At 55.9% G+C, this 24,584-nt stretch overlaps 1 protein-coding gene across 4 annotated transcripts in view; it reads left to right on the top strand.

The window, feature by feature from the left end:
* LTBP2 (latent transforming growth factor beta binding protein 2) overlaps positions 1-24,584 on the top strand; it is a 105,967-nt gene that overhangs the window by 75,075 nt on the left and 6,308 nt on the right. For 3 of the 4 annotated variants that reach the window (XM_053889611.1, XM_019427152.2, XM_053889613.1), the window contains 20 exons: positions 488-652; positions 913-1,128; positions 2,224-2,243; positions 3,383-3,422; positions 4,130-4,243; positions 6,392-6,520; positions 7,164-7,292; positions 11,631-11,750; positions 17,016-17,135; positions 18,214-18,336; positions 18,576-18,701; positions 19,145-19,270; positions 20,042-20,164; positions 20,266-20,391; positions 20,795-20,917; positions 21,615-21,746; positions 22,034-22,159; positions 22,729-22,872; positions 23,707-23,898; positions 24,019-24,102. In XM_053889611.1, coding sequence (XP_053745586.1) covers positions 488-652; positions 913-1,128; positions 2,224-2,243; positions 3,383-3,422; positions 4,130-4,243; positions 6,392-6,520; positions 7,164-7,292; positions 11,631-11,750; positions 17,016-17,135; positions 18,214-18,336; positions 18,576-18,701; positions 19,145-19,270; positions 20,042-20,164; positions 20,266-20,391; positions 20,795-20,917; positions 21,615-21,746; positions 22,034-22,159; positions 22,729-22,872; positions 23,707-23,898; positions 24,019-24,102 — 2,478 coding nt within the window. The remainder of the gene's footprint in view (positions 1-487; positions 653-912; positions 1,129-2,223; positions 2,244-3,382; positions 3,423-4,129; positions 4,244-6,391; positions 6,521-7,163; positions 7,293-11,630; positions 11,751-17,015; positions 17,136-18,213; positions 18,337-18,575; positions 18,702-19,144; positions 19,271-20,041; positions 20,165-20,265; positions 20,392-20,794; positions 20,918-21,614; positions 21,747-22,033; positions 22,160-22,728; positions 22,873-23,706; positions 23,899-24,018; positions 24,103-24,584) is intronic. The other variant, XM_053889612.1, reaches the window with a different exon arrangement.

The raw sequence follows: 24,584 nt of genomic DNA, 5'->3' as shown, positions 1-24,584 counted from the left end.
ACCGGACCCTGCACAGGGTGCCTGGGCTACAAAGATGGACAGGGTCCCTGTCCTCAAAGCTCCCCATCAAGCCTTTGGCTCTCACCTTGTCTCATCTCCCCAGGGTGACTCTGGCCCTAGAGCACACTGCTCCCCACCCAACCCCAGGCCTGTGGTAAACACTTGTTAACTTGGCATCTGGAGACAAGCACATACATCCCCATATCCTGCCCTCAGGCCCTCCGTGTGAGAGTGGGAATCAAGGGGCCCCTCAATCAGGTAACGCAAGGAGAGACACCAAAGGCTTCCACTGTGATTATTCCTCCCAACGTTCTTTTGAGCCCTTTCAGTGCCCAAACCTGCAGACTGAGACTCTGAGACTCGGCTGGGCCAGCTGGGTGTTCACTGCCAGCAGCCGCTCCCATCAACTGCCCCCCTCACCCACCCCCACCCTGCACTTCCCCCGTGGCTGGCCACCTGCCCACCCCACCTGCGGTGTCTGTTGCAGCCGACAAGGCCGTCTCCATGCAGCAGGGGCTGTGCTACCGGTCGCTGGGGGCTGGCACCTGCACCCTGCCTTTGGCCCAGAGCATCACCAAGCAGATCTGCTGCTGCAGCCGAGTGGGTAAAGCTTGGGGCAGCAAGTGTGAGAGATGCCCCCTCCCTGGCACAGGTAAGCATCTTGCCTGGTCTCAGCTCTGGCCACCCAGGGGCTTCCTCCAAGCCAGTGGCCACTTTCTCCCACCTGGGCCTCACCTCCAGCCAGAAGACCCTTAGTCTCTTCCATCCTTCCTGCTCAACTCCTTACCCCAACCTGGGTCCCTCCTCCCCTGTTGCCACAATTGCTTGTCCCCCAAAGGGAGGGAAGGGTGGGCCCTGGGCTCCTGCAGGAACGGCACCTCTCAGCTTGGCCTCTGACCCCTGACCTTGCAGAGGGCTTCAGGGAGATCTGCCCTGCTGGCCACGGCTACACCTACTCGAGCTCACATATCCGCCTGGCCATGAGGAAAGCTGAGGAGGAGGAACTGGCCAGGCCCTCCAGGGAGCAAGCACAGAAGAGCTATGGGACCCTGCTCGGGCCAGCGGAGAGGCAGCCACTCCGGGCAGTCACTGACACCTGGCTGGAGGCCGAGACCGTCCCTGACAAGGGTATCTGGGCTGGGGGAGGTCCCTGAGGGATTCCCCTTCTCCCTCAAAGAGCCACTGGGTGTTTATCCTGGATCCATGGCTTCCCAACTCTGGAGCATTAGGGGAGGGAGTTTAGAGCAGCAGCTCTGGGAGCCCTGCTCTCCTGGCCTGGCAAGATGGGAAGGTCTTACCTCCTTCCCTACCCATATGGGGTCAAAGGTGCCCACATCCCAAGGGTTGCCGGTGGAAGCGGGCGAGGTCAGCCGCAGGCCCCACCCCAACCCATCAGGCCTTCCTGGCCCCTGGCCCCTGGTCCCATGGCCCTGGCCACACAGCTTCTGGGGCTGGTGCTTACTTCAAGGCCTGAAGGGCTAGTAGAGAGACCCTGGGGAGTCTGGGCCCTGTCGATCCCCTCCCCTGGCCTTAGAATCAGAGTGCCAACTCCAGCTCAGTCGCCTCGGGCCGGGGAGGCACAGGCTGGAAAGAGATGGCCTGAGGCACCCCTGGCAGGAGCCCCAGGAAGCCAGGCTGCAAGCACACCCGGGTCACTGGTAGCCCTGAGCGCAGGAGGCCAAGGACACACTAGGACAGGACAGCTACATGATGGCCAAAATTGCTCCAGGAATCTGGAATAGACAGGGAAGTCCGAACAGAGCCCCAGTCATGGGAATTGGACGCTGGCCAGGCCAGGAGCAGCTCTTCTCTTTCTAGAACTGTTGCCCTGGGCCGTAGCCCACGGCAGAGGGTGGAGTGACCTGGTGTGGCTGGGAGGCTTGAGAGGGAGGAGGTGGCAGAACAAAGAGGAGAGTTACATCCAGGACAGATGGGTGGATGGGCCCGGGAAGGGGTGGGACTCCCATCACAGGGGCCTTAAAGGAAGGCAGGAGGCTCCCTCTCACCCAGGGAGCCACGTCATAGGCCCTCCAGACCTGGCCTTCTGGGGTCTGTGGTGGCCAGTCCCTGCAGGCCAGGAGGGGCAGAGGCTGTACTGTCTCCACCGCTGACCTCTGGGGACAGGTCAGGAGGTCAGTGACTGAACGAGCCTGGCCGTGGGTGGAGGGAAGGAGGCGGCCCGGCTCTCCTCCCTGAGCTCATGCTCTCACCTTTCCTTCCCAGGAGACTCCCAGGCTGGCCAGGTGAGTGCATCCAGGGATCGGCCAAGCGTGGCAGAGAGCGGGGCAGGGTAGCCACTGAGACTGCAGGGCAGTGTCCCCTGAAGGAGGAAAGGGAGGCAGAGGGGTTATGTGTGGCGTGTTACCTGGAGAGATGCTGGCATTGGGGTGGGGGGACTCACCCAAAGACCTAGTTTTACCCCAAGGGAAGTCAGAACAACAGCTCTCAGTCTCTCATTTGGGGTGCTCTGGGGCCCCCCTCAGAAAGGAAGTAGGAACAGGTCCTGTACTGCAGCTAAGGTCTAGAACTGGTTCCAGACGAATTCTGGACGCGGCACTTTCTGAGCCTGGTTTGCTTACACCGCAGGATCTCCCCTGTGGGTGGCTTGTGGGGAAGTGGAAGCAGAGCTGTGGCTGGCCTCACGCCCCTTCACTCCCTTCCCTGCACCCAGGATTCCCCCGGGAAGAACCGAATCCTCCCGGAAAGACATCCCACAAGAGTGAACCTGCTTTTCCCCTCGCCAGTCTGCCGGTCCCTACCCTGTCCCCTGCCCCTCCAACCTGCATACCTGACTGTCCCCAAACCCTGTTCCTCCAGTGAGCTGCTTCTCTCCCCAGAGAATCACATATTGTCCTCCCAGACCAGAGTCCACTTCTGTGTCCGCACAGCCCCCAGCCTTGCTCCTGGCCCGCTGTCGTCCCCTGCCCCTTCTCTCCTCCTGGTTCACCACTGCTGTCTGTGAGCTGTGGTGAGGGACGCCAGGGATGGCCTGGGGGACTCGGATTCACCGCACTGGTCCTGTGACCCTAGGTAGGCTAGTTGACCCCTGGAGCTTCTGTGACTTTCTCTGGGCTCCTAGCATTGAGATGATCATTGAGCATTGCTGATGCGACACAGATCTGGCACACCACATACATCAGTTCACTTAATCGTTACAACCTGCTATCATAGGATAGTTGAGCAGATTAATTCAGACAGTGGACATAAAGCTCTGGCAGAATGCCCAGCATCTAGGAAAAACTCCTCAATGCCTGGAATGAATGAGAGAGTGAGTAAGTAAAGTGGACAGGAAGCCCGGGGGCAGGGGTGAGCGTGATGGAAGAAAGAACATCAAAGAGGTGACAAAGGATCCAACTGTGACTGTCTCCTCTATTCTGTGCAGGTCACAACCAGTGTTACCCAAGTACCTGCCTGGGTCCCAGGTGAGTCCCTCCTCCTAGCAGCTCCCAGGAAAGAGAGACCGTAGAGTTTGTACCCTGGGCTGAGGCACGGGGCTCATACCAGATGAGGTTGTGGGTGGCGTGACACGTGAAGGCTTTTTTTTCTGGGTGCTCTATACACCTAAGGTGCTGCAAGGTCGGTGAAAGACACCGAGATGTTTTGCGATAATTTCCCTAAACACCTTTCTGCATTTCACAGTGCCACTCAGCATATAAACGAGACCAAAGAGGAAGCACTGATGAAGCAGGGGCCCATCGGGTCCCCGGAGCCCTTCCCTGGGGGCCTGTCTCCCCTTGGGAAAAGGTTGGAGCTCTGCAGAGGCCAGCTCGCAGAGGGTCACTGGGGTTGGGGACAGGGCACTGTTCAGGGGCTCTGTCTCCAACAAGCTAGCTGGCCTTGGCCAGGTGGTCGTTTCCACGAGCCCGTCTCCTGACCTGTGAAACGGAAGCTGAGACTGGATGTACTGGCGGACCCATTCGAGCTCTCAGATTCTCTGACTCTATTTGGAACAGACAGATGGGGAAGTCAGGACAGAATCCACCCTAGGCTCCACCCCTGGTTCTCCAGCTGGAACGGCAGGAAGAGGGAAGGGCCACTGCCAGCACTTCTGGAGGGCACACTGTCTGGGGGTGGGAAGGCAGGTGGCCAAGGGGCCATGGCTCATCCGCTCTCCTCTCCCCCACCACAGGTGATGCCACAGAAAGACCAACACCACCACTGCCTGGACAGGAGATTCCAGACAACCCGGAAGAAGAGCGAGTGACCACCCCCCATGACGGGCTGGAGGCCCCGGGCCCCTCAGGTACCTGGCAGCCTGGCGAAGTGTGGCTGGTCAGAGCCAACTCCGGGCCTCCTCGCCCACCAGATGAACAGTCTCTAGTGAATTCCTGCTCATCTCATCCCAGGGGGCCCCTAATGAACACAGCAGTCCTGTCAGGAGCACAAGTCAAGTGGGGAAGGAGAAAGAGAAGGGAGGCCTCGGAGGCTCCTCTTACTCAGAGACCTTCTAGGAGAACCCAGGGGCCCTCGCAAGGAGCCTCCGGGAGCCTGGCTCCTCCCGGCTGTTGACCCTGAGTCGGCTGAGTGCCCCAGCAGCGAGCAGCCTCCTGCCCATGGGGCCGGCCAACTTTCGGGAAGGAAAGTGGTTCTGTTCTCAAGGTTGTTTAACTGTCGGGGAGCCTGAGCTCCCCCTCTCCGGTCGGCTACAACGGCGGCGAGGGGTGCGGGGTGGGGGAGATCCCTGGCAAATCCACCTTGCTCTGCAATGCGCCCTCCTCAAAGGCTCATTGTCTGCAGAACTGCTGCTCCTGTGCACAGGTGTGCTCACACGCGCGTGCCCTCACGTGTGCCCTCACGTGTGCCTCGTCAGGGGCTGGCTGATCTCTTAAACTCACGGACTGAGCTCACGTCAGGGGAGCGGGTATTTCTGGAGTTCTTCCACCAGAGAGAGAGAGACCAGGCTGCCGGGTGGAAGGAACAGCCCAGAGAGTGTGGGGTGGAGGAGGGGCTGGCCTTCCCAGGCCCGAACCAGGGGTGTTCTGCCACCCTTTCCTCGGCGCTCAGTGCACTGCATCAGGGAGCATCCTTATCCCCCTCTGCCGGGCAGGCAAGATGAGCTGGGTTAAAGGGATCCGTTGGGAATTCTCCGACCAGAAAAATGGGCCTGGAGGCAGGGACAGAGGCTGGGGGGGGGGGGGGGGGGGGCAGGAGGAAGAGCCCTGGTGAGGCTCACCAGTGGCTCTCAGCTCTGTGGGGGGACAGAATCCCCCCGCTCTGTCACCACCCACAGCTTAATCCCCCTTCTCCCCTGCCTTCCCCCAACCTCACCCTGCTGGGAGCATACGTAGAACCTGGCAGGGGGTCCCCATAAGCCCCCCCCCCAGCTGACCCAGACTTGGAGCCAGGCCAGGGACAGGCTAGCCTTGCCAACAGGCCGGTATGCACATTCGGTTCTGTCCTGCTTAGCAAACGCCGTGAAGCCTTGCTGTGCACCAACACAGGCATCGCCCCGACCCATTCCCCTGGGCCTCCAGGGTGACCTCAGTACTGTGGGGCAGGGCAGGGGAGCCCTGGGTATGTGGGCTTCCGGCCATGACCTCAGGACAGACACAGAGGCTGGACGTGTCCCTCACCCATTCATCCAATCAGTGGTTCATTCAGCACGTGCCAGGTACACTGCTAATATTAAGGACACAGTTCAAAAAAGCTAAAGTCTCTGCCCTCTATACGGCCTCAGCGCTGAGTCCGGGTGGGTCAACAAACTGTTTCTGAATTCAGCATCCGCCTCCCCACTTTTTACCCCACCACCCAGGGAGTCCTCGTTTAAATTACTTCAACAGGTTTCTAAGAGCCCCCGCCCCGTGCCTCCCGCCCTGTCCGTCAGCCATTTGCTACCTTTCTGAGCAAGATGGCATAGCCAGATGAGTGGTCTTTTGGAGACAGCTCTGATCATACCCCACCTTGCATGACCCCCTTTCTCATAGGCCTCTCTGAACATGGCATTCAAGGCCTTGTTCAGTTGGCCCCAGCCCACTTCTCCTTTCTTCCTCTGGCAGTTCTCCCTCAACACCCTGCTTACCAGCGCTGTCTGTCTGTCTCTGGGACTGTGGGTGAGAGCCATGCCCTTATTCAGAGAGGACTTCAGGTGTCTGAGAGTCCCCCTGCTGGGACATGGGCTAGTGGAACCCACTGGGTTGTGGTCAGGGGGATGTACTACTGGGAGCTCCCCCCTGGGACTCAGGGTCCTGGGAGGAGTGCCGTGGGGTGTTATACAAGGCCATGCTACATGTGGATATGGGCGGGCCCAGCCAAGAGAGGAGTGAGGCTTCTGTGGGTCCTCTGAGGCCCCTGTGCCCTGCGTCCCACCCTCTCCCCACCCTACCCCACTGCCCCGCTCCCCTGCCTTTGCCTGTCCTCGCTCCATTATGACCTCTGCCTCGCTCTGTCGCAGGCATTGACCGGTGCGCCTCTGGAGCCACCAACATCTGCGGCCCTGGAACCTGCGTGACCCTCCCGGACGGGTACAAATGCATCTGCAGCCCCGGCTACCAGCTGCACCCCAGCCAGGCCTACTGCACAGGTATGCACTAGGGCATCCTGGGCTCGCTCGGTGACTGGGGACAGAGCCAAGAGTCCAGGCAACGGAAGGCCCAAGTAGTGCCGTGTGCTCTGAGGAGTTGAAAAAGAAGGCTGTGGCTGTAGACAAAGCTCACCTTAACCTTGGGGAGACCAGTCTCCGAGAGCACCATCTGATGAGTCTCCAGGACTCCGGAAGAGTGCAAAGCCCCTCAGGGCTTCAACCCATTCCTGGAGCCCTCAGCTCTGAGATCAGCCCACGCCTCCAACTAGCCATCTTGCTGCCTACAGGGCAGACCAAGGCCAATGTCTCCACTGACCACCCCCTCCATATTTTTATTCAAGAGAGAAACGTCCACTGTGCCTTGAAGGAAAGGAAGTGATTAGGAGGCCACTGGGGGAGGGGGACATGGGCAGGGAAGAAGTGCTGGGCCACTGGCCCAGGCCCTTGGTTCCTGAGTGGGCCCTAGGGGCAGACCTCGTGACCCCAGCCTTAGAGATTTTTCGTCTCCCTGGCCTCCTCTCTTCCCTCATCCCCTCCTTGACCCATAGCAGCATCCCCTGTCCAGCACCTAGCATGGGCAGATTGCTGGCAGGTGCCCAAAGAAAGGTCTCCCTGACCTCCCTCCCCACCTTCCTCTGCCCAGATGACAACGAGTGTCTGAGGGACCCCTGCGCTGGAAGAGGGCGATGTGTCAACCGAGTGGGTTCCTATTCCTGCTTCTGCTACCCTGGCTACACGCTGGCCACCTCGGGGACGACGCAGGAATGTCAAGGTAAGCCAAGTCTGCCTCATCCCCGGGATAGGCACAGGACCCCCTAGAGAGTACTGAGGTGGAAGAGGATCCAAGCATTCACAGCACCCAGCCACTGCTCTGCAGTGTGTGGAGCACGCGAGCTGTGAGAACAGAGACTCAGGGCGGTGACCTGGCCCTGGGAGGAAGCCGACCCCTACGCTGAGACCAGAAGGAGAGTTTCAGACCCGCAAGACCGCAACATTCACAAAGGCTCCGAAGAGGTGTGGCTGGAGCCGAGAGTGTGAGGGGTCTGGGGACATGGCTGGAGATGAGGACTAAAAGCCTGGTCCCCAAATTCTGAGTGACTAGGAGCCGCTTTCATTTTGGGTAAGGAAGGAGACGCGTGAGGACACCGACTGGGACTCCTGGCAGACGGGGGAGCAGACTTTGCAAGAGGAGCGTGGGTCCTCAGCAGCTCAGAGACCTGGCAAGTCTTTGCGCTTCCCTGGGAAGGCCTGGCCCCCCGCACGAGGCCCCCGGGCAGAGAAGCTTCCAACACAAACCCTTGACTATCCAGCATTTGTACTGCAATGCAAAAACCCTCTGCATACATTTTTATGAATGAGCTCACAGAGAATATGATGAGGCACTTTCCAAGCAGGGCCTTAAGATGCATAACCCAGCTGGAACACTTCACGGGAGAACTCTTCCTGAGGCTCGCATTGCTGGTTCTGGCTGGGGCAGCCCAGCAGTCACCCACAGTCCCGCCCTGGAGGCCAGGAGGCTGTGTATCCTGACATTACCAGGGACCCCAGGTTCTAATCCCCCAGAGATCTCGTCTGCAGAGACCAAACCATCCGGGTCTCCTCACCTGCTATGGGGGAGAGGGAGTAGGGGAGAAGAACCAGCTAGCTTAATCAGGGTGGGGGATTGCACTTGATCATATGAAGCTCATCTTCCCAGCCCCAGTCGGTAGAAATCCTTACCCATTTTACAGTCAAGCAAACTGAGGCTCAGGGAAGTGAATTGAAATGCCCAGGGACCTCGTACCTAGTTGTGGCAGAGCCAGAAACAGAATCAAAGTCATTCTGGTGTCAAAGCATGGTTTGCTTCCAAAAACATGCACAGCGAAGGAATGGAGAAAGCAGAGAGTGTTCCAGAGAAAGGGAATGAACCATTGCTACAGAGGGCAGAGTAGTGACCAAGCCTGGCAGGCTCTGGGAATAATGATAAATCCAGTGTGACTGGAGCATGCGGTATGTGGAGGAAGTGGCAGGAGCTGAGGCCAGTGTGTGAAGTCTTGAGTGCCAGGCTGAAGGGTTTGGACACCATCCCGCAGGCAGTGGGCAGCCAGTAGAGGTTTATAAGCGGAAGGTGGCGACGCACTCAGCTGGTCCTCAGGGAGGTGACTCAGCAGCACTGGCAGGTGCTGTAGGTCAGAGGCGCTGCTCTCTGTGGGCCCAGCCCAGGGCACCGGCCCCGGGGACAGGCAGTGGCTGCTGCAGGGAATGGCGTCACCGGTCCCGGATGTCTCCGCCAGCCCCGGCAGCTGGGGAGGGAGGTCAAGGTCAGCTTCAGTGCTTCCCCCAGTGCGACCTGGCTGCCCCATGATGGGACCTTATTCAGGATAACATCCCCTTTCTAAAGTCTGCCAGTCTTATGAAGCAGCATCTCATTATTTAATTATGTGTGAATTATTTCATTAATTTATATAACGAATTAATATAAATTATAACAGTTTCTAGGAGTAAAATTAATGCAATTAATTATTATAAATTGTTTGCATGTTAAATATTTTTAATATTTTTAAGTTTACTTATTTATTTTGAGAGCAGGAGAGAGCGGGGGAAGTGCAGAGAGAAGAGAGAGAGAGAGGGTCCCAAACAGGCTCCGCACTGCCAGCGTAGAGCCTGATGCAGGGCTCGAACTCACGAACCGTGAGATCATGAAGTGGGCTCAGATCAAGAGTCAGACCCTCAACCAACTGAGATACCCAGGTGCTCCTAAGTATTTTTTTTTTAAACATTTACTTCGCAGGGTGCCTGGGTGGCTCATTCAGTTAAGCGTCCAACTTCAGTTCAGATCATGATTTCATGGTTCATGAACTGGAGCCCCACATCAGACTCTCTGCTGTCAGAACAGAGCCTGCTTCAGATACTCTGTCTCCTCTCTCTCTCTCTGCGGCTCCCCTGCTGGTTCTCTCTCTCTCTCAAAATAAATAAATAGACTTAAAAAAAAAAAACCCATTTACTTTACTAATAAATATGAGCATCTCTTCGTACATTAGCCTTGGGGTTTCCTTATCTGAAAATTGCTTGTTCCTATTTTTTTGCTCAGTTTTCCAGTGGCTGCTGGTTTTCCCTGTGGCTCTTTGGGAGTTTCTTGTATATTCCAGATACTTGCCTGGGTTTAGATATTGTAACTCTCTCATTTCATCCTCTGCCGTTAACCTTATCCACATGTCCTTCTTTTTAACAGAAATCCTTAATTCTAACATATTGAAATTCACCTTTTTTGCCTTATTTTTTATGCTTTTAGGGCTTTATTTAAAAAGCCCTTCCCCATCCCAAGGCCACAAAGATATCCTTCCACGCTTTCTTTCATAAAAGTTAGTTCACCTTTTACAGCATGTTTTAATCCATCTGGAGTCTGTCTGTACAGACGTTATGATCTGGTTTTGTTTTGGTTTTCTGTTTTGTGGTGGTTTTTTTTTTTCGTTTCTGTGCCTGTTGCTCTGCACAGAGCAAGTCCGCTTTCTCAGCCTCGTCCATCAGTCACCCTGGCCCTGCCGGTCTGTGAGCTCTTCCTCAAGTACCCATGTGTGGTTCTGCCTCTGAGTTCTCTTTCCTCTTCCCCTGGGATCCCAGCTTCTCGAAGTGAGGATGAGTTATTTCAGAAATGCCCGGAGAAGTATTGCAATGCAGGCTCCAGTACTGCGAGGGCAGAACCCCTGGATGTGGGCCCGGGGGGTGTGACTTTTACGCCTTCTGCCAATGACTCCGCTGGGCACTACAGTGGTACAAAGTACCACTTGGATGAAAACACTGTCCATAAACAAATGATTAGTATTCCATTCGTGCAACGAGCACTATTTGGGGTTCTGTGCTGGACATTAGGGACATTCGGATAATAAGAGCCGTTCTCAGCAGTCGGAGAGAAAAAAGCAAGTAAATGAACAGTCACTATAGTGGCTGAGTCCTAGGGGAACCCTGGGGAGGGACATATGGGGTGGAGGGGAGAGGTCAGCCTCACCTGAGAGATGAGTAGGAGGCAGCCAAGCTAGTGGGCAGGAAGCCACTCCGGACAAGCAAGCAGGACATGCCCAAGTTCAGGAGCAGGTCCTGTGTGGCTGAGGCTAGGAGGCAGGAACCAAGGTGGGAGAAGCAGACGGGGCCAGATCGTGAAAGATCTCACATGCCAGGCCTAGGAGATCAGATGTTATAGGGTAGGTTTAATGCTAGAATAATAATAGCTAACATTTCTTTGGTGCTTACCCTTGTGCTAGGCCCTTCGCTTGGATTATCTCTTTTGATCTGCGTAGGGACCCCATGAAATGTTTGAACCAGTGCTGGGGGCCGGGGGGCAAAAGTAAATTCTCCATTGATTTGACTATGGGGACAAGGAATGGGGAGGGGCCAGAGCAACCTTTGAGTGGGTCAGTTGAACCAGTTCTTGAAATGGAGGTAGGACACTGCTGACCGTTGAGGCAAAGAAAGATGCTCCAAGTGGAGACATTTGTATGAACAAAGGTTTGGTGGCTGACCAGTGGGGACCAGCAAACACAGCAAGGCTGGGGCCGAGCGGCAGAGGCCTTGTGAGCCATACTGAAGCATCAGGGAACCCCAGTAGGGATTTAAGCAGGGGAGTCGTGTGACCAGGGTCAGACTTTTGAGCCACTGTGGGGCACCAGCATGCTTTGGGACAGTGGAATAAACCACTTCAGTAGATTCACGGCTGCCTAAGATGCTATCTTTCTGGCTGTTTAATCCCTAACCTTTGAGAAGGCCCTTAAGAACTCTAGGATCAGACCTCTGGAGGATGCATTGGGGTTCATGGGGGGGCTTTATTGGCCTCCTCGGATCACCCCATATGGACGGCCACGTGACCTCAAGACCAGCCTTTGCCTCAGGATGGGAAGACAGCTTTGAGGATTCCCAAGGGCCTTGGGAGAAAGGAACTCAGGAATTTGCAGGGGCCTGAGCTAGATCAGTCTCAGAGCTGGCATAGGAGCCCCCCCCCACCAATCACGGCTGCAGCAAGGATGCCTTTTCCTGCCTGGGCCTCAGCACGGGCATCCTTGTCCTGGGCCTCTGAAGGGATGCCCCGGGACCCCTGCAGGGCTGACGCCAACCCAGGACTTGTTTCGTGTGTTCACAGACATAGACGAGTGTGAGCAGCCAGGGGTGTGCAGCGGGGGACAATGCACCAATACAGAGGGTTCGTACGACTGCCAGTGTGACCAGGGCTACATCATGGTCAGGAAGGGACACTGTCAAGGTAAGAAATGGGATGAGGGAGGGCAGCCGGCCGCCCTACCATCTCTTGGCCCCTCCCCAGGCGCTGGCTACCCCCACCTCCCCTTCCAGCTTCTCTCCGACTGGGCCCCTTGATGCTGAGCCCACTCTAATGGACAGAGATCTGTCTGGGAATTCTTGAGGCCTTCCATCCCCTTCAATGATATTTTGGCATCCTGTCTGCCCCCCAAAGCAGGGGAGCACAGCAACTTTATACACACGAGACCCCGGGAACATCCCTCCGTACACCTCTTCCCCTGGCCTTGAGTCACACTGCTCTCCTATATGACAGAGGAGAAGCTGGTCTCTCTGGGAGGTGCTTGCGGCCTCAGCCATGACCGACTTGCTAAAGCTTGTTAGTCCATGGGCTCCTCAGGGCTGGACCATATCTTTAGATGACCCCTGTGCACACACCTGATAAATGTCCCGCATTGGACAAACGTTAGCAAATGCTAGCTGAATGAGTAAATGAATGAAGAATGATTGATGGAGCCCCAATCCTTGCTCCCTTTCCCAGGCCCTGCCAAGAGGTGGCTGTGACATTGCCAATCAGTCTCCCCACAGACTGGCTTAGAGCTGCCACTATCACACCAGTTCCTGGCAACTCTCCCACTACTGCCTCCTGGCCAGGCTGGGGTGGCAAATGCTCGAAAGAGGCCTGGGTTGTGTGCGAAGAGTGGTGGAGACAGGAATGAATGAGGGTAAATCAAGGCTCTTTCTGGAAAGAAATCCTGTCCTGGATCTGAGGTTAGGACCAGACACCTCTCAGCCTCCAGGTTCTTCCTGGCCAGGACTTGCCTGATAGCACAGGGTCCTGGAGGTGAGGGATGGGCTTTTATACCTTATGATGGGAGGGTGTGCTTTCCCAGTGCCATTAGCAGGGAAGCTAGGTCCGGGGTCCTAGAAGGTCTTAGCAAAGGGGAGACATGGCTGGGGGTGTAGGGAAGACAACCGTCTGCACCCCCAGGGTGTCACCTTCTCCTCTCAATGCCTCCCTCTTGGTGATTTCCCTTTCATACTCTGGACTACACATGATCAAAGCCAGAATGGCCTCTCTTTGTCCTCATAAGCATGATGGAGGCACACAGCCTGGCATTTTCCAGGAGAATGGAGAGTTGATGAGGGCCTACTATGTGCCAGGAGGTGTCCTAGTACTTGACAGATTACCTCATTCAAGCATCACAACAATACATTTCAAATTTTTTTTTAATGTTTTGTTTTTTTTTTTTTTTTTTTTTGAGAGAAAGAGAGAAGGACAGAGTACAAGCAGGGGAGGGGCAGAGTGAGAGGGAGACACAGAATCTGAAGCAGGCTCCAGGCTCCAAGCTGTCAGCACAGAGCCCAACACAGGGCTCGAACCCATGAACCATGAGATCATGACCTGAGCTGAAGTCGGACATTTAACCGACTGAGCCACCCAGGCGCCCCAGACAACATTACAGATGTGACGTTAGACTTTATTAAAAAGAAAAGCAAACCCAAAGGAGGTGAACCAAGAAAATACCAGGACATTAAAAACATCAGATTTATACAAACCAGTCCATGTTAAGGGCATAGGCTCTGTAGAGACAGGCCTGGGTTTGACCCTTGTCTTGACATCTGAAAATGGAAACCATAATGCCCATCTCGGAGGTTCTTACGAGGACCAAATAAGCTAACACATACAACAAGACTCTCAGTGAATACGGGGGAGTGTTTCCATCTGAAAGCCCCATTCTTTTTTCACCTCTAGACACCCCTCACGCTGCAGTCCACGCCTCCAGATTGTCCCCTTCCCTTCCGGAAAAGTTCCAGAGGGAACTTTTTCCGGAGGAAAAGTTCCAGACGCACACCTCAACTGGGAGGTCAGGCTGAGTTCCTGGCCCAGGCCAGACATTCAGTCTGCTGAAAGAAAGGCTGATGTAGCCTGCACACTTCTCCAGGTTTCCATCAGTAACCACAGACCCAGCCATCACCCTGGGAGCCCAGTCAATTTCCTCCCCCTCTTTCTTCTCACTCCAACTGAGAAACCACTCTCTCCACTTAAACTCAAAGTCTCTGGTGGAAGGCCTGAGTGCTCTGGGCAGCGGCCCATCCAAAGTCTCAATGGCATTTCCGTCATACCAGAAACTCTGGGTTCCCACAGAAAGGGGTTGGATCCCCTTGCAGACTGCCTGGGCTTTGCTGTGCCCCAACCACATCCCAGGTCTCCTGGGCTTCTGGCCCCTGACTGAGCATGCTCCCCCTCCCACCCTGTGCTCTCACAAGGAGCGGAGATGGGCAACCTCACATTTCCTCATGCAAAGAATAAAGCCCTGGTTAGGGAAGACCCAGGATCCCAACTTGTACAGACAAGTTGGCAAGCTGGTCCCTGGGGTGCCTGTGTCCCTGGGTCCTCTGGGGTCTCTTCAGAACCTCATACCAATAAGGTGTGACATTTTAGTCACGTGGTCTCATTCTTGCCCCCAACTACCAAGGTATTAGAACCCAGCAAAATATACGATAATTTTAGATTTAAATTCAAACCCTAGACTAGGGAGAAAAATCCAGCTCTAGTCCACATACCAAGGGATCGATGGAACAGCTTCAAGATATCTGGTGACATTAGAGCCTTTGCCCTTAACACGGACTGGTCAGAAGTGGAATCTACTTCATCCGGAATCTTTCTCTGGCTCCTTTTGATGGGCTTGGCAGATGGCTCTGTTACATGCACTCCCATTTGGGAGAGCCTTTCCTTGGCTCATGGGGTGACTAAGGGCTGCTTTGATCTTCTGCCTTCCCTCTCCCACTTGCTGACAGACCTCTCACATACAATAATCGTGGCTGGGGCTCTGATCTGAGGAAAGAAGCCAGCAGTGGTGTGCCGGGCTAGAGTATGTTATGCTACGTTAACAAGCGACCCCAGCCCTCATGACTTAGAACACAGCAAAGTTTACATCTGATCAGTGCTACATGCCCATCGTGGGTCAGCCGGGGATCCTGCCTCATGTTTCTTCACTCTAGAACTAGCCTAAAGGGATAGCCAGCATCTTGAATGTGGCCAGTCTCCATGGGAGAAAGGAAGAGTTGCTCACAGTTATGCCTTGGTCCATAAATTTTATGCGTCATAGCTCATCAGCCAGCACGAGTGCCCTGGTCTGACCCAAAGAACCAGGAGGCACGGGACGCCTGGGTGACCCAGTCAGTTAAGCATCTGACTCTTGATTTTGGCTCAGGTCATGATCTCACAGTCCGTGAGTTCAAGCCCCATGTCAGGCTCTGCACTGATAGCACAGGGCCTGCTTGGGATTCTCTTTCTCTCCCTTTCTCTCTCTCTGCCCGTCTCCCACTTGCGTTGCATGCACACACACACACTCTCTCTCTCTGTCTCAAAATAAACTTAAGAGAGAGAGAGAGAGAGAGAACCAGGAAGCACAAGCCTACCTGGTCCAGCAAGGGGGAAAGCTGGAATATTTAGTGAACAGCGTCAATACCAGGAGTCTCCTAATGCCCAGTAGAGGACACTTTGTGCAACACCTCCACAGATGTGCCCAGAACATTTGGGGCAGGACAGGCATCAGGGCTCTTTGCTCCTGGTAAATCTAATCTCCTTCTTACACTACCTGATCCCTGTAGGAGAGATCCAAAGATTTCATTTTTTCTCAGTGTGGTCTTAGAAAAGGGTCCTCACCTCTGTCTCTTTATCTCCCGAAGCAATGATCACTTATCATTCCCAATGGCTTTGCCCATCCTTCTTCTGGTACCTCAGCTAAGGCCGCAGGCCATGGAGTTGGCTGCTCTCTAATGAGCAGCCAAAGTTGGTGGTCCTAGATGCTTCAATCCCCTTCTTCTGTCTCATTCTCTTCAATTCTGTCTTTACAGAGATCCTTAGAATAGGTTAGCCCAGTGTCACCACAGCCCAACCAAGAGCTGTTGGCTACCCTCTTTCTAGAGACGAACCTTATCTCAGTGTCCCCAAGATTGCCTTGGGGGCCTGGGTATTTCCTTGCAGATACCCAGCTGAACAACCGCCTGCCCTCTGTATATCTTCCTCTTCTGGACCCTCAGGGTGAAGTTTTGGCCTTGAGAGGGCCCAGGTGCCCTGGGATAGAGGGCTTTGATGTGGCCCGGCTTCTGCAGACCAAACAACGTCAGAGGAGACTTATTTTCACTCTCCACTTCAGGGGCCGTATTGTGTTCTGTAACAGCTGCTGGCTTTCGTCCCTTTGCAGAGAGCCTGCGTTCTGACCCTTGGCCCTGCCGCCTGCATTTCCTCCATGGGTGCTGAGCAGATCTTCCTCTTGGGCAGTAGGTCTTCTGCATCTGCATAAGCTGGTGGACTTCCTCCAGGAGAATGACAGTTCCCGATTTAGGAAGAGTAGATCCTCTTGTTTCCTCTGGAGCTCAGTCAGTCTGTCTGTCACTAACAGTGGCTGGCAGCCTCACCCTTGAGCCCGAGGCACATACTGCCTTCCTGCAGTCCCAACCCAGAGTTCAGTCCCTGTGTTATGACCTCCCGAAGTCCTCCCAAGTCCCCTGTGTGCCTTGAATGTGGACTTCTGGGTATGTCAGGTCGTATCAGGAAGAACCCTGCCTGCAGCACCCCCCCCCCCCCCCCGGGAGCAAGATCTCTGTCCTCCTCGCTGCCCCAGGCTCATCCCTTTCGGACTCTCCCGGATCTCACCAGAGTGGGCGTTGGCAGCCCTACATGGTTCTCACCTGGAACAAAAGAAGCCTTGAAGCCTCCAAGCCAAGAAGCCTTGCCAGCCTCCACCCTTGACTCTGCATCAGCCTCAGGGCTGGTCTTGGTCACATCCGAGATTGGGGGTCCTCCTCAGTCCCCATTTCCTGCTGCAGGGGAGCCCATTTTGCCCTCATTGCCCAGCGACCTGTTTTGGGGTCTCCGGGACCTGCCATACCAAGCATGTACAGTCCCAGTAACGTAAAGGAACAGGATTCACCAAGGCAGATACGAAGGCCCTTCCCAACAGGCCAGCTCATGGAGTAGAGCTCTCCCACCCTCCCACAGCTGTGGTGACCATGGCCTCTTGCCCCACCCAGGGAGTCTCCCTTTCTAAAGTTCTTCTGTCTCTTTTGTCCAGGACAGTGGGTGGGAGGTGAAGCTGGGAACACCAGACAGGACTCACTTTTTCCTAGTTTCCATCTGTACAGAAACTGGCATCCCTCCCTCTCCCCCACCAAGGGCAGGGTCAAGGATTTGCTTCCTCTCAGACCTACCCATGTGCTGTGGTTCCCAGCGATGACCAAGGGTGGAGATGTTATTTTGCAGATATCAACGAATGCCGTCACCCTGGCACCTGCCCGGATGGGAGATGCGTCAACTCCCCCGGCTCCTACACTTGCCTAGCCTGCGAGGAGGGCTACAGGGGCCAGAGCGGGAGCTGTGTAGGTGAGGGCTGCTTGCCAAGGCAGTGAGAGGGCTGTTTGGCCTTGGGACCTCTGGTTGAGCCCACACACAGGGAGGGAAGGAGATGGGCAGGGGGAAGTGGCTTGGAGGCCATTGTCCTCCATGACCTGGCTGGGTTCCCACATGATGTTGGCCATGAGATGGGTGTGCTTCAATTACTGGTGTTCTTCCCTCTGAATCAGCTTGTGTGGGGGCCCCTTTGGTTCCTTGACCATATCCATCCAGGAGCTATAGCCCAAGGTCCAGAAGCTTCTAGGGCTGGATCCTGCTCGGTAGAGTGAGTTGCCAAGAACCTTAGGAAGAGGGTGGCTCTGGTGCTGTGAGCTGGCAGCCGAGTCCTCCCGGGGAGGATGGCCTTCTGCTTTTCTGCATCTCAACAGCAATGTCCAAACAGCAACACCTAACTCAACAGTGGGTGTGCTTCTCCCTCCAGAGGAGGCTGCGTGTCAGCTGTAGGAAGAGTGTTCTTTCCCCTCAGTCCCTGCAGGAAGAAAGGCCCAGGGTTCAGAAGGCCAGGAGGGACTGAATTGTGAATAGATGCTTTGAGGCTCTGGAGAGGGCAGGCATTTCCCAGGCCCTTGAGACTCCGGTCAGCCAGCCAGGCATAGATCGGCCTGTCTCTGCATTGCCCACTCACCTATTGAAGCTGGCTGTTGGGCTGGGAACATGGAATCATACCAGTTTGGTTGGCAAGTAGGCAGTCAGAAGGGTTCAGAGCCACTGTAAGGTGAGTCAAGGGTCTTGGACATTTCATTCCAGGTGTCCTCAGATGGGCCAAACCAGCCCCAGGGCTGGAGAACCTGGCCTCCTTTTCTAGGACATGCAAAGTGCTGTGTGTTACCAGATAGAGCTGCAGCGGGCCCAGGCGGGAAGGGCACCCTGCCCTGAACTAGGTGGGTGGGGCCAGGAGCAGGAACAACCTGATGGCCTTCCCAGGGTGGCCTGTGGCCCCTCAGAATGCTGATTCCCTGGCCTCATAACTGAGATGCTCTAAGCCTGACAATGGGGACCACATGAAGGAGAGGAGGCCAACCTGCCATCTTGGACTTCTCTTCCACAGATGTAAATGAGTGTCTGACCCCTGGGGTCTGCGCCCATGGAAAGTGCATCAACCTGGAGGGCTCCTTTAGATGCTCTTGTGAGCTGGGCTATGAGGTCACCTCAGATGAGAAGGGCTGCCAAGGTACATAGATGCTGAAGCACCCTTCCTCCATGCAAATCCACCCGCAGCTCCTTCCCTCTGCACACCCACTGCTGATCCAGCCGTCGTCCCACATCCCTAATCATGCGGACCCAACCACACATCCTGCCAAGTCCCATCCTTCCCCCCCCCCCCCGCCCACCGCCCACCTGTCAGTTCCGTCCGTCCTGGCATGTCTGTCCTGCAGAGGGTCCCACACAGAACCCAATGGCCTGTTTCAGATGTCGACGAGTGTGCCAGCCGGGCCTCGTGCCCCACGGGCCTCTGCCTCAACACTGAGGGCTCCTTCACCTGCTCCGCCTGCGAGAGTGGGTACTGGGTGAATGAAGACGGCACTGCCTGTGAAGGTAAACCCAGGGAGGGGCTGGCAGAGGGGGACCAGGAATATAGGCTTTCTTACCCCCCAAAGAACACTCCGTTTGTCCCCCAGCTTTGGGCTGATGCTCAGGGTCTCCAGGCTAGACTAGAGGACCTTACCAATGGACTTGGCCCCAAGGGGAGCATCTATTGTCATCATCCCCAAGTTTGGAGGCGAGGATAGAAGGAAAAAAAGGGAGTCGCGGAGACAGGAGGGAAGCTGACCGTAGAGCTGCCCCCAGAGTGTTCTGGGGAGAGGGTGCCAGGGTTGCCCTATAGAAGGCCCCCAGCTTGGGTCTGCCTCTCCCCACGGGCCCCAACACAGTCCTATAAGCTCCGAAAAGGAGGCCACGTGTGTGGGAAGCTTCCTGCCCTGACAGGTAGAGGGAGCTCTCCCGAGCCCACAGGGTGACTGGCTGGCTGTCTGCCCCAGACCTAGACGAGTGCGCCTTTCCGGGAGTCTGCCCCTCGGGAGTCTGCACCAACACCGCGGGCTCCTTCTCCTGCAGGGATTGTGAGGAGGGTTACCGGCCCAGCCCCCTGGGCCACACCTGCGAAGGTGAGAGCCCCCTTCCCCCACCACCGAGAGGGAGGGGAGCACAGATGGGGCTCAGGAGACCAACCCACCACCCTTAGAGAAGGGAGTGACCAGACACAGCAGAGATTGCTTCCAGGTGGGGGGCCCTTCTGTCTACCTTGGACTGGCTAGCTGGGGACACCTATTCTCACCCCTCCCTCAACAGGAGTTGGAAAGGTGACTACACATCTGGGTTTAGGGGGCCAATGAGCCACTGGATCACAAGCTTCAGGGGAGTCTGGTCCACGTGCAGCTTCGTGGGTTCTTTGTAAGGGTGGGGGCTGGGACCATATTTTGGGAAACATCGGCCTGTACCAGGCAATCTGTAGGCCTGCTTAAAGAACCTAGTTCCTGTGACCTTCTTAGCTTCTCTGTATATTTCCTTCATTTATCTCTCATTTGTTTTCCCATTGCTTCTCAGAAAAATCTAAGCCATCTCAGCCATGGTCAGGGCAGTGGGTTTGGCCACTGTAGGCCAAGGTCGCGGGGAGGGGCCAAGCATCCCCAGAGGCACTGTGTGGGCAGCTGGAGAGGCCCAGCCAAAGGCTGCTGGGCCAGGGCAACGATGGAGGGAGCTGCAGTGATACTGCTCCCCGAAGCCTCCCTCGCCAGCTGCTTTATAAGGTGATGAGGCCCCTGTGGGTCCAGACTCCTCAGGCAGGGGACTGGTCCTCTGGAGACCTCCCTGTTGGTTCCTGTCCTGGTGGGGGTGGTGCTGCCACGGGCTGCCTTCCCCCCTGTGTGACCCTGCAGATGTGGATGAGTGTAAAGACTTCCAGAGCAGCTGCCTGGGAGGCGAGTGCAAGAACACGGCTGGCTCCTATCAGTGCCTCTGTCCCACAGGCTTCCAGCTGGCCAATGGTACCACATGTGAGGGTGAGTGGCTCCCTATCCCCAGCGGGAACCGTGGACAATGAGTGGGGCGGGGGAGGGGGCAACATGCCTGGGAGACACCGCTGCCTACCTTCTCCTTGCAGATGTGGACGAGTGCGTGGGAGAGGAGTACTGTGCACCCCGTGGCGAGTGCCTCAACAGCCACGGGTCCTTCTTCTGTCTCTGTGCACCGGGCTTCGCCAGCGCGGAGGGGGGCACCAGCTGCCAGGGTGAGAAGCCAGCTGGGCCATGTCTGCTTGCCAGCAGCAGGGGGTGCTGGAGGCTCTGTCTAGACTACTGAAATAAAGTGCTCCTGGCCCCACCCAGGGATGGGAGGCGGGAGGCTGAGTGATGACAGGGAGACAGGTTTCAGGAAGGCACTCAACAGGGCCTCTCCATGGTATCTATGACAGGCATGTGCCCTTTGAACCCTTTGGGTGTCACCCTTCTGTCCTTGGTAGTGTCCCAGTTCTGGGGCTCCTCCCCCCAGCCTGGCCTCTGGCCTCCAGCTCCAGACTCTTCCTCAGATCTTCTAGCCCTTTCCTAACCTGAGGCACTCTCTGGCTCTCCTGTGGACTACTTAGGGCCCCAGGGACCCATGGCTGGGCCTGCTGACAAATGTCTCTATTCTAGATGTGGACGAGTGTGCAGTCACAGACCGGTGTCTGGGAGGACACTGTGTCAACACCGAGGGCTCCTTCAACTGTCTGTGTGAAACCGGCTTCCAGCCCTCCCCAGAGAGCGGGGAGTGTGTGGGTAAGGTCGCCAGGGGGGAGTGGACAGGGCTCTGCCCCATGTCCGCCCACCTCCACCCCTGCCTGGTCCTCAGCTCCCTGGGACCAGGAACTGCAGCTTCCAGAAAGCAGAGCACTTTCCACAGATTAATCATCCAATGGAGAATGCATTTATTGACTGTCCGCTGACTCCGGACGTATCCAAGGATGACAAAATAAAGATAATCAGGATCCTTGTGCCAGCAGAGCACACAATCTAGTTTTTAAAGCCAAACTGATTCAATAGACATTTATTAAACCCCTGCTAGGTTCAATGTCTTTTGCTAGGACAAAGTAGACAGTTATGGACAATCTTCAAATTGAGCAAGGGAGACAGATACGAAGACAATTTTCGGTAAATACGCTTTGGTGCAGACTTATATAAAAAGAAGCATAAAGTACTCTGCCGTAGGGAGAAGGGGGTGAGGGAAAAAATATGTCACAGAAGGCTAAGAGCTCAGTGCGTTCCTAAACAGCATATAGTTTTCTACCTAGACACTCATCCTGCCGGGTCAGGAGAAATGATCCTGAACTTAATGTTTTGGGGGTGAGTTGAGCACAGTCATTTGCAGCGGATCCAGGACCCCAAAGGTTGTGGGGCATGACCTTGTAATGCCAAAACGGTGGGGCCAAAGCGGTGACCTGCCCACTTCTGCCCCCTCTCTTGGCTCTGGGGACAGATATTGACGAGTGTAAGGACCACGGCGACTCGGTATGTGGGGCCTGGAGGTGTGAGAACAGCCCCGGCTCCTACCGCTGTGTCCTAGCCTGCCAGCCTGGCTTCCACATGGCTCCGACTGGAGACTGCATTGGTGAGTAGGAATGGGGAGTCGGAGGCAGGAGGGCTGAGGACACCTATTTTCCCGTATCCAGCTAGAAACTGCTTTCGCCTGAGGACATTGTGTTGGCAGCTGTTGGAAGCTTGCGTGTTTTCCAAACAGCAGGGCTTACACAAAAATTGAAGAGGAACGTCAATGTTAGAGTGTTCTTGTCCTGTGTTTAGAAGTTACTTTTTACAGACATTGGTGTCAATAGTCCAAGTATTCCCAGCAAACAGAGCAAGAGCGCACCCTACACCCTAGTCCCCACTGTCCCACAGACATAGACGAGTGTGCCAACGACACCATGTGTGGGAGCCACGGCTTCTGCGACAACACTGACGGCTCCTTCCGCTGCCTCTGTGACCAGGGCTTCGAGACTTCGTCCTCCGGCTGGGAATGTGTTGGTGAGAAGCCTGCAGGCTAGCCAGGCTCCGGGCCCGGGAAGGGGAGGCCCTGGGGCCCATCTCCACAGATTTTGGCTGTCCTGGAGAGAGGCCCTAGGGCCCTCCTCCTGAAGGGCTCGAGGTCACACGCCTCCACAATAGGTCCTCATAGAGTGGGCAAGGGAGGGGGATATCGGCTCTACCCTACAGCAGGCAGGGGGACCAGGTTGGCAGGAGAAACGTGGCCATGTTCTACCAGCAGGGGGAGCAAGCATATCAGCGAAGGAGCACCACCCTTCCCCAGAGACCTCTGGGTCTCGAGAGGCACATTTGGAGAACGTGCCGGAGGGAGGAACCCTTCCTCTTTGTCCCTTTAGTGACCCTTTCCTGCCACCCTTCACCTCTCTCCCTTCCCACGCCCTCTGTTCATCGGTCCCTCCTTCCTGCTAGCTCCCTTCTGCTCTTCTCCCAAGACCTAGTCTGTTTCTTTTGAGGGGATGGATGAGGATCTGCCCCCTGGGCTGCGGGCAGAGGGGCAGGGGCACAGGCTGCGTCTTCTCCACCCACAAGCCCATCCTCGTGCCTGGCAGACGTGAACGAGTGTGAGCTCATGCTGGCGGTGTGTGGGGCGGCGCTCTGTGAGAATGTGGAGGGCTCCTTCTTGTGCCTCTGTGCCAGTGACCTGGAGGAGTACGACGCTCAGGAGGGGCACTGCCGCCCGCGGGTGGCTGGAGGTGAGCGTGCCCCATACTCTACCCAGTCGTTGCGAATGACCACTCTGCGGCTTACAAAGCACTTGAACTGTGGCAGCTACTGAGAAGGAGCCTGGGCCAGGCCCGGGGCAGTGTGGGCAGGGGCACCACTTAGGAATGCAGTGCGGCAGGGCAAGCAGTCGAGTGCAGCAAATGTCATGACGGGGGGGGGGGGGGTCTGTCCCCAGCCAGGAAATGTCTGGGAGGCTCGGGAAGCTCTGATGCCAACTGAAGGTGCCCAGGGATCTCAGATTGAGCCTCACGGGGGTCCCAGGGCACGTTTGGTGAGGGAGGCCTTGAAGCTAAGCCTCACTCTCTCCTGTCCACTCCACTCTTGAGCTGCCGGGTCCAGCCTGTCACCCCAGGCTGGATTAGGACTCGGCTGGCCTCCTCTGACTTGGGGAAAAGAAAACAGGACCTGGAACAGGGAAGGTGGGAGGGGCTGGGGTATAGTGTGAGCTGAGGAATGGGGGAGGGCTGCCTCTATGGTTATGCCAAGGACTGGAGGCACCCCCTATCGTGGGGGATAGCAGGGGGATAGCAGGGGATAGCAGAAGAACAGGGGTCTGGGCCACTTAACAGCTGGTGGCTGTGGTAAGTCACCTAGTTTTTCTAAATCTTAACTGCCTCATCTGTGAGAGGGAGGTGACAATATAAAGTTGTCGAAAGCATCAAGCACGATAATACAGGTAAAAAAGCATGTTTACACAGGGAAGTGCTATTATATAAACATAAAATTTTGAAAATAAATTCAAAGCCTAGGGTGCCCTAGAGAGCCACGGACAGACAGTAACAAAGGGCATCCCTCACACACAGGTCAGAGTATTCCTGAGGCCCCGCCAGGGGACCACCCCCCGGGCCCCATCCGCATGGAGTGCTACTCTGGGCAGAATGACCAGCTGCCCTGCTCCAGCCTTCTGGGCCGGAACACCACACAGGCCGAGTGCTGCTGCACTCAGGGTGCCAGCTGGGGAGACGCCTGTGACCTCTGCCCAGCTGAGGACTCAGGTAAGGCCCCCAAGGGTCCCAAATCCTCAGTGTCAGCTCTGCAGGGTGACCCTGAAAGAAGGGGAGAGAAGATGGGGGCAGAGCCCTTCTGTCTCTAAGCTTGGATGCCTCCTTGCACAGTGGAATTCAGCGAGATCTGCCCTAGTGGTAAAGGCTACATCCCTGTGGACGGAGCCTGGATGTTTGGACAGACCACGTACACAGGTAACCTCCCTAGAGACCCTCCTCCCCAGAATCCACTCACCTGAGCGGGCCCGGCCTGGTCCTCCGAGAGGGTCCCCAAGGAAGCTCTGCATGAAGCCCCAGCCTCCCAGGTGGCTCCCCTGGTTCCTGTCCTGGGGCTGACTACCTACGGATGTGTAGCTGAAGTTCTGACCTGAGCTCCCTCTGCTCCCCCGAGGCCGAACCCTCCGGAAGAAACTATGACGCCTTGACTAACCCAGTCCTGGGGCATAGGGACAGAGTGGGAAGTACTGCTATACCGAGGCAGCTGCTTATCTCCCTGGCCTCACTTAGAAAGCCAGAAACTTTGGGGGAACCCACACTCAAAGTGGGTAGTTCAGGCATGAGCCCTTCCGCATCCTAATCCTGAAGCTGGAGAAGGAAATCACAGAAACAGAAGCAGCTTTCCTTAAGTCCTTGCTACATGCCAAGTGCTATTGAAGCACCTACATATATTAACCTCT

The sequence above is a fragment of the Panthera pardus genome, unplaced genomic scaffold, assembly GCF_024362965.1.
Source record: "Panthera pardus isolate Hobbes unplaced genomic scaffold, ASM2436296v1 HiC_scaffold_24, whole genome shotgun sequence".
In the NCBI taxonomy this organism is placed as follows: Eukaryota; Metazoa; Chordata; class Mammalia; order Carnivora; family Felidae; genus Panthera; species Panthera pardus.
This window is presented reverse-complemented; position numbering and strand designations above follow the sequence as displayed.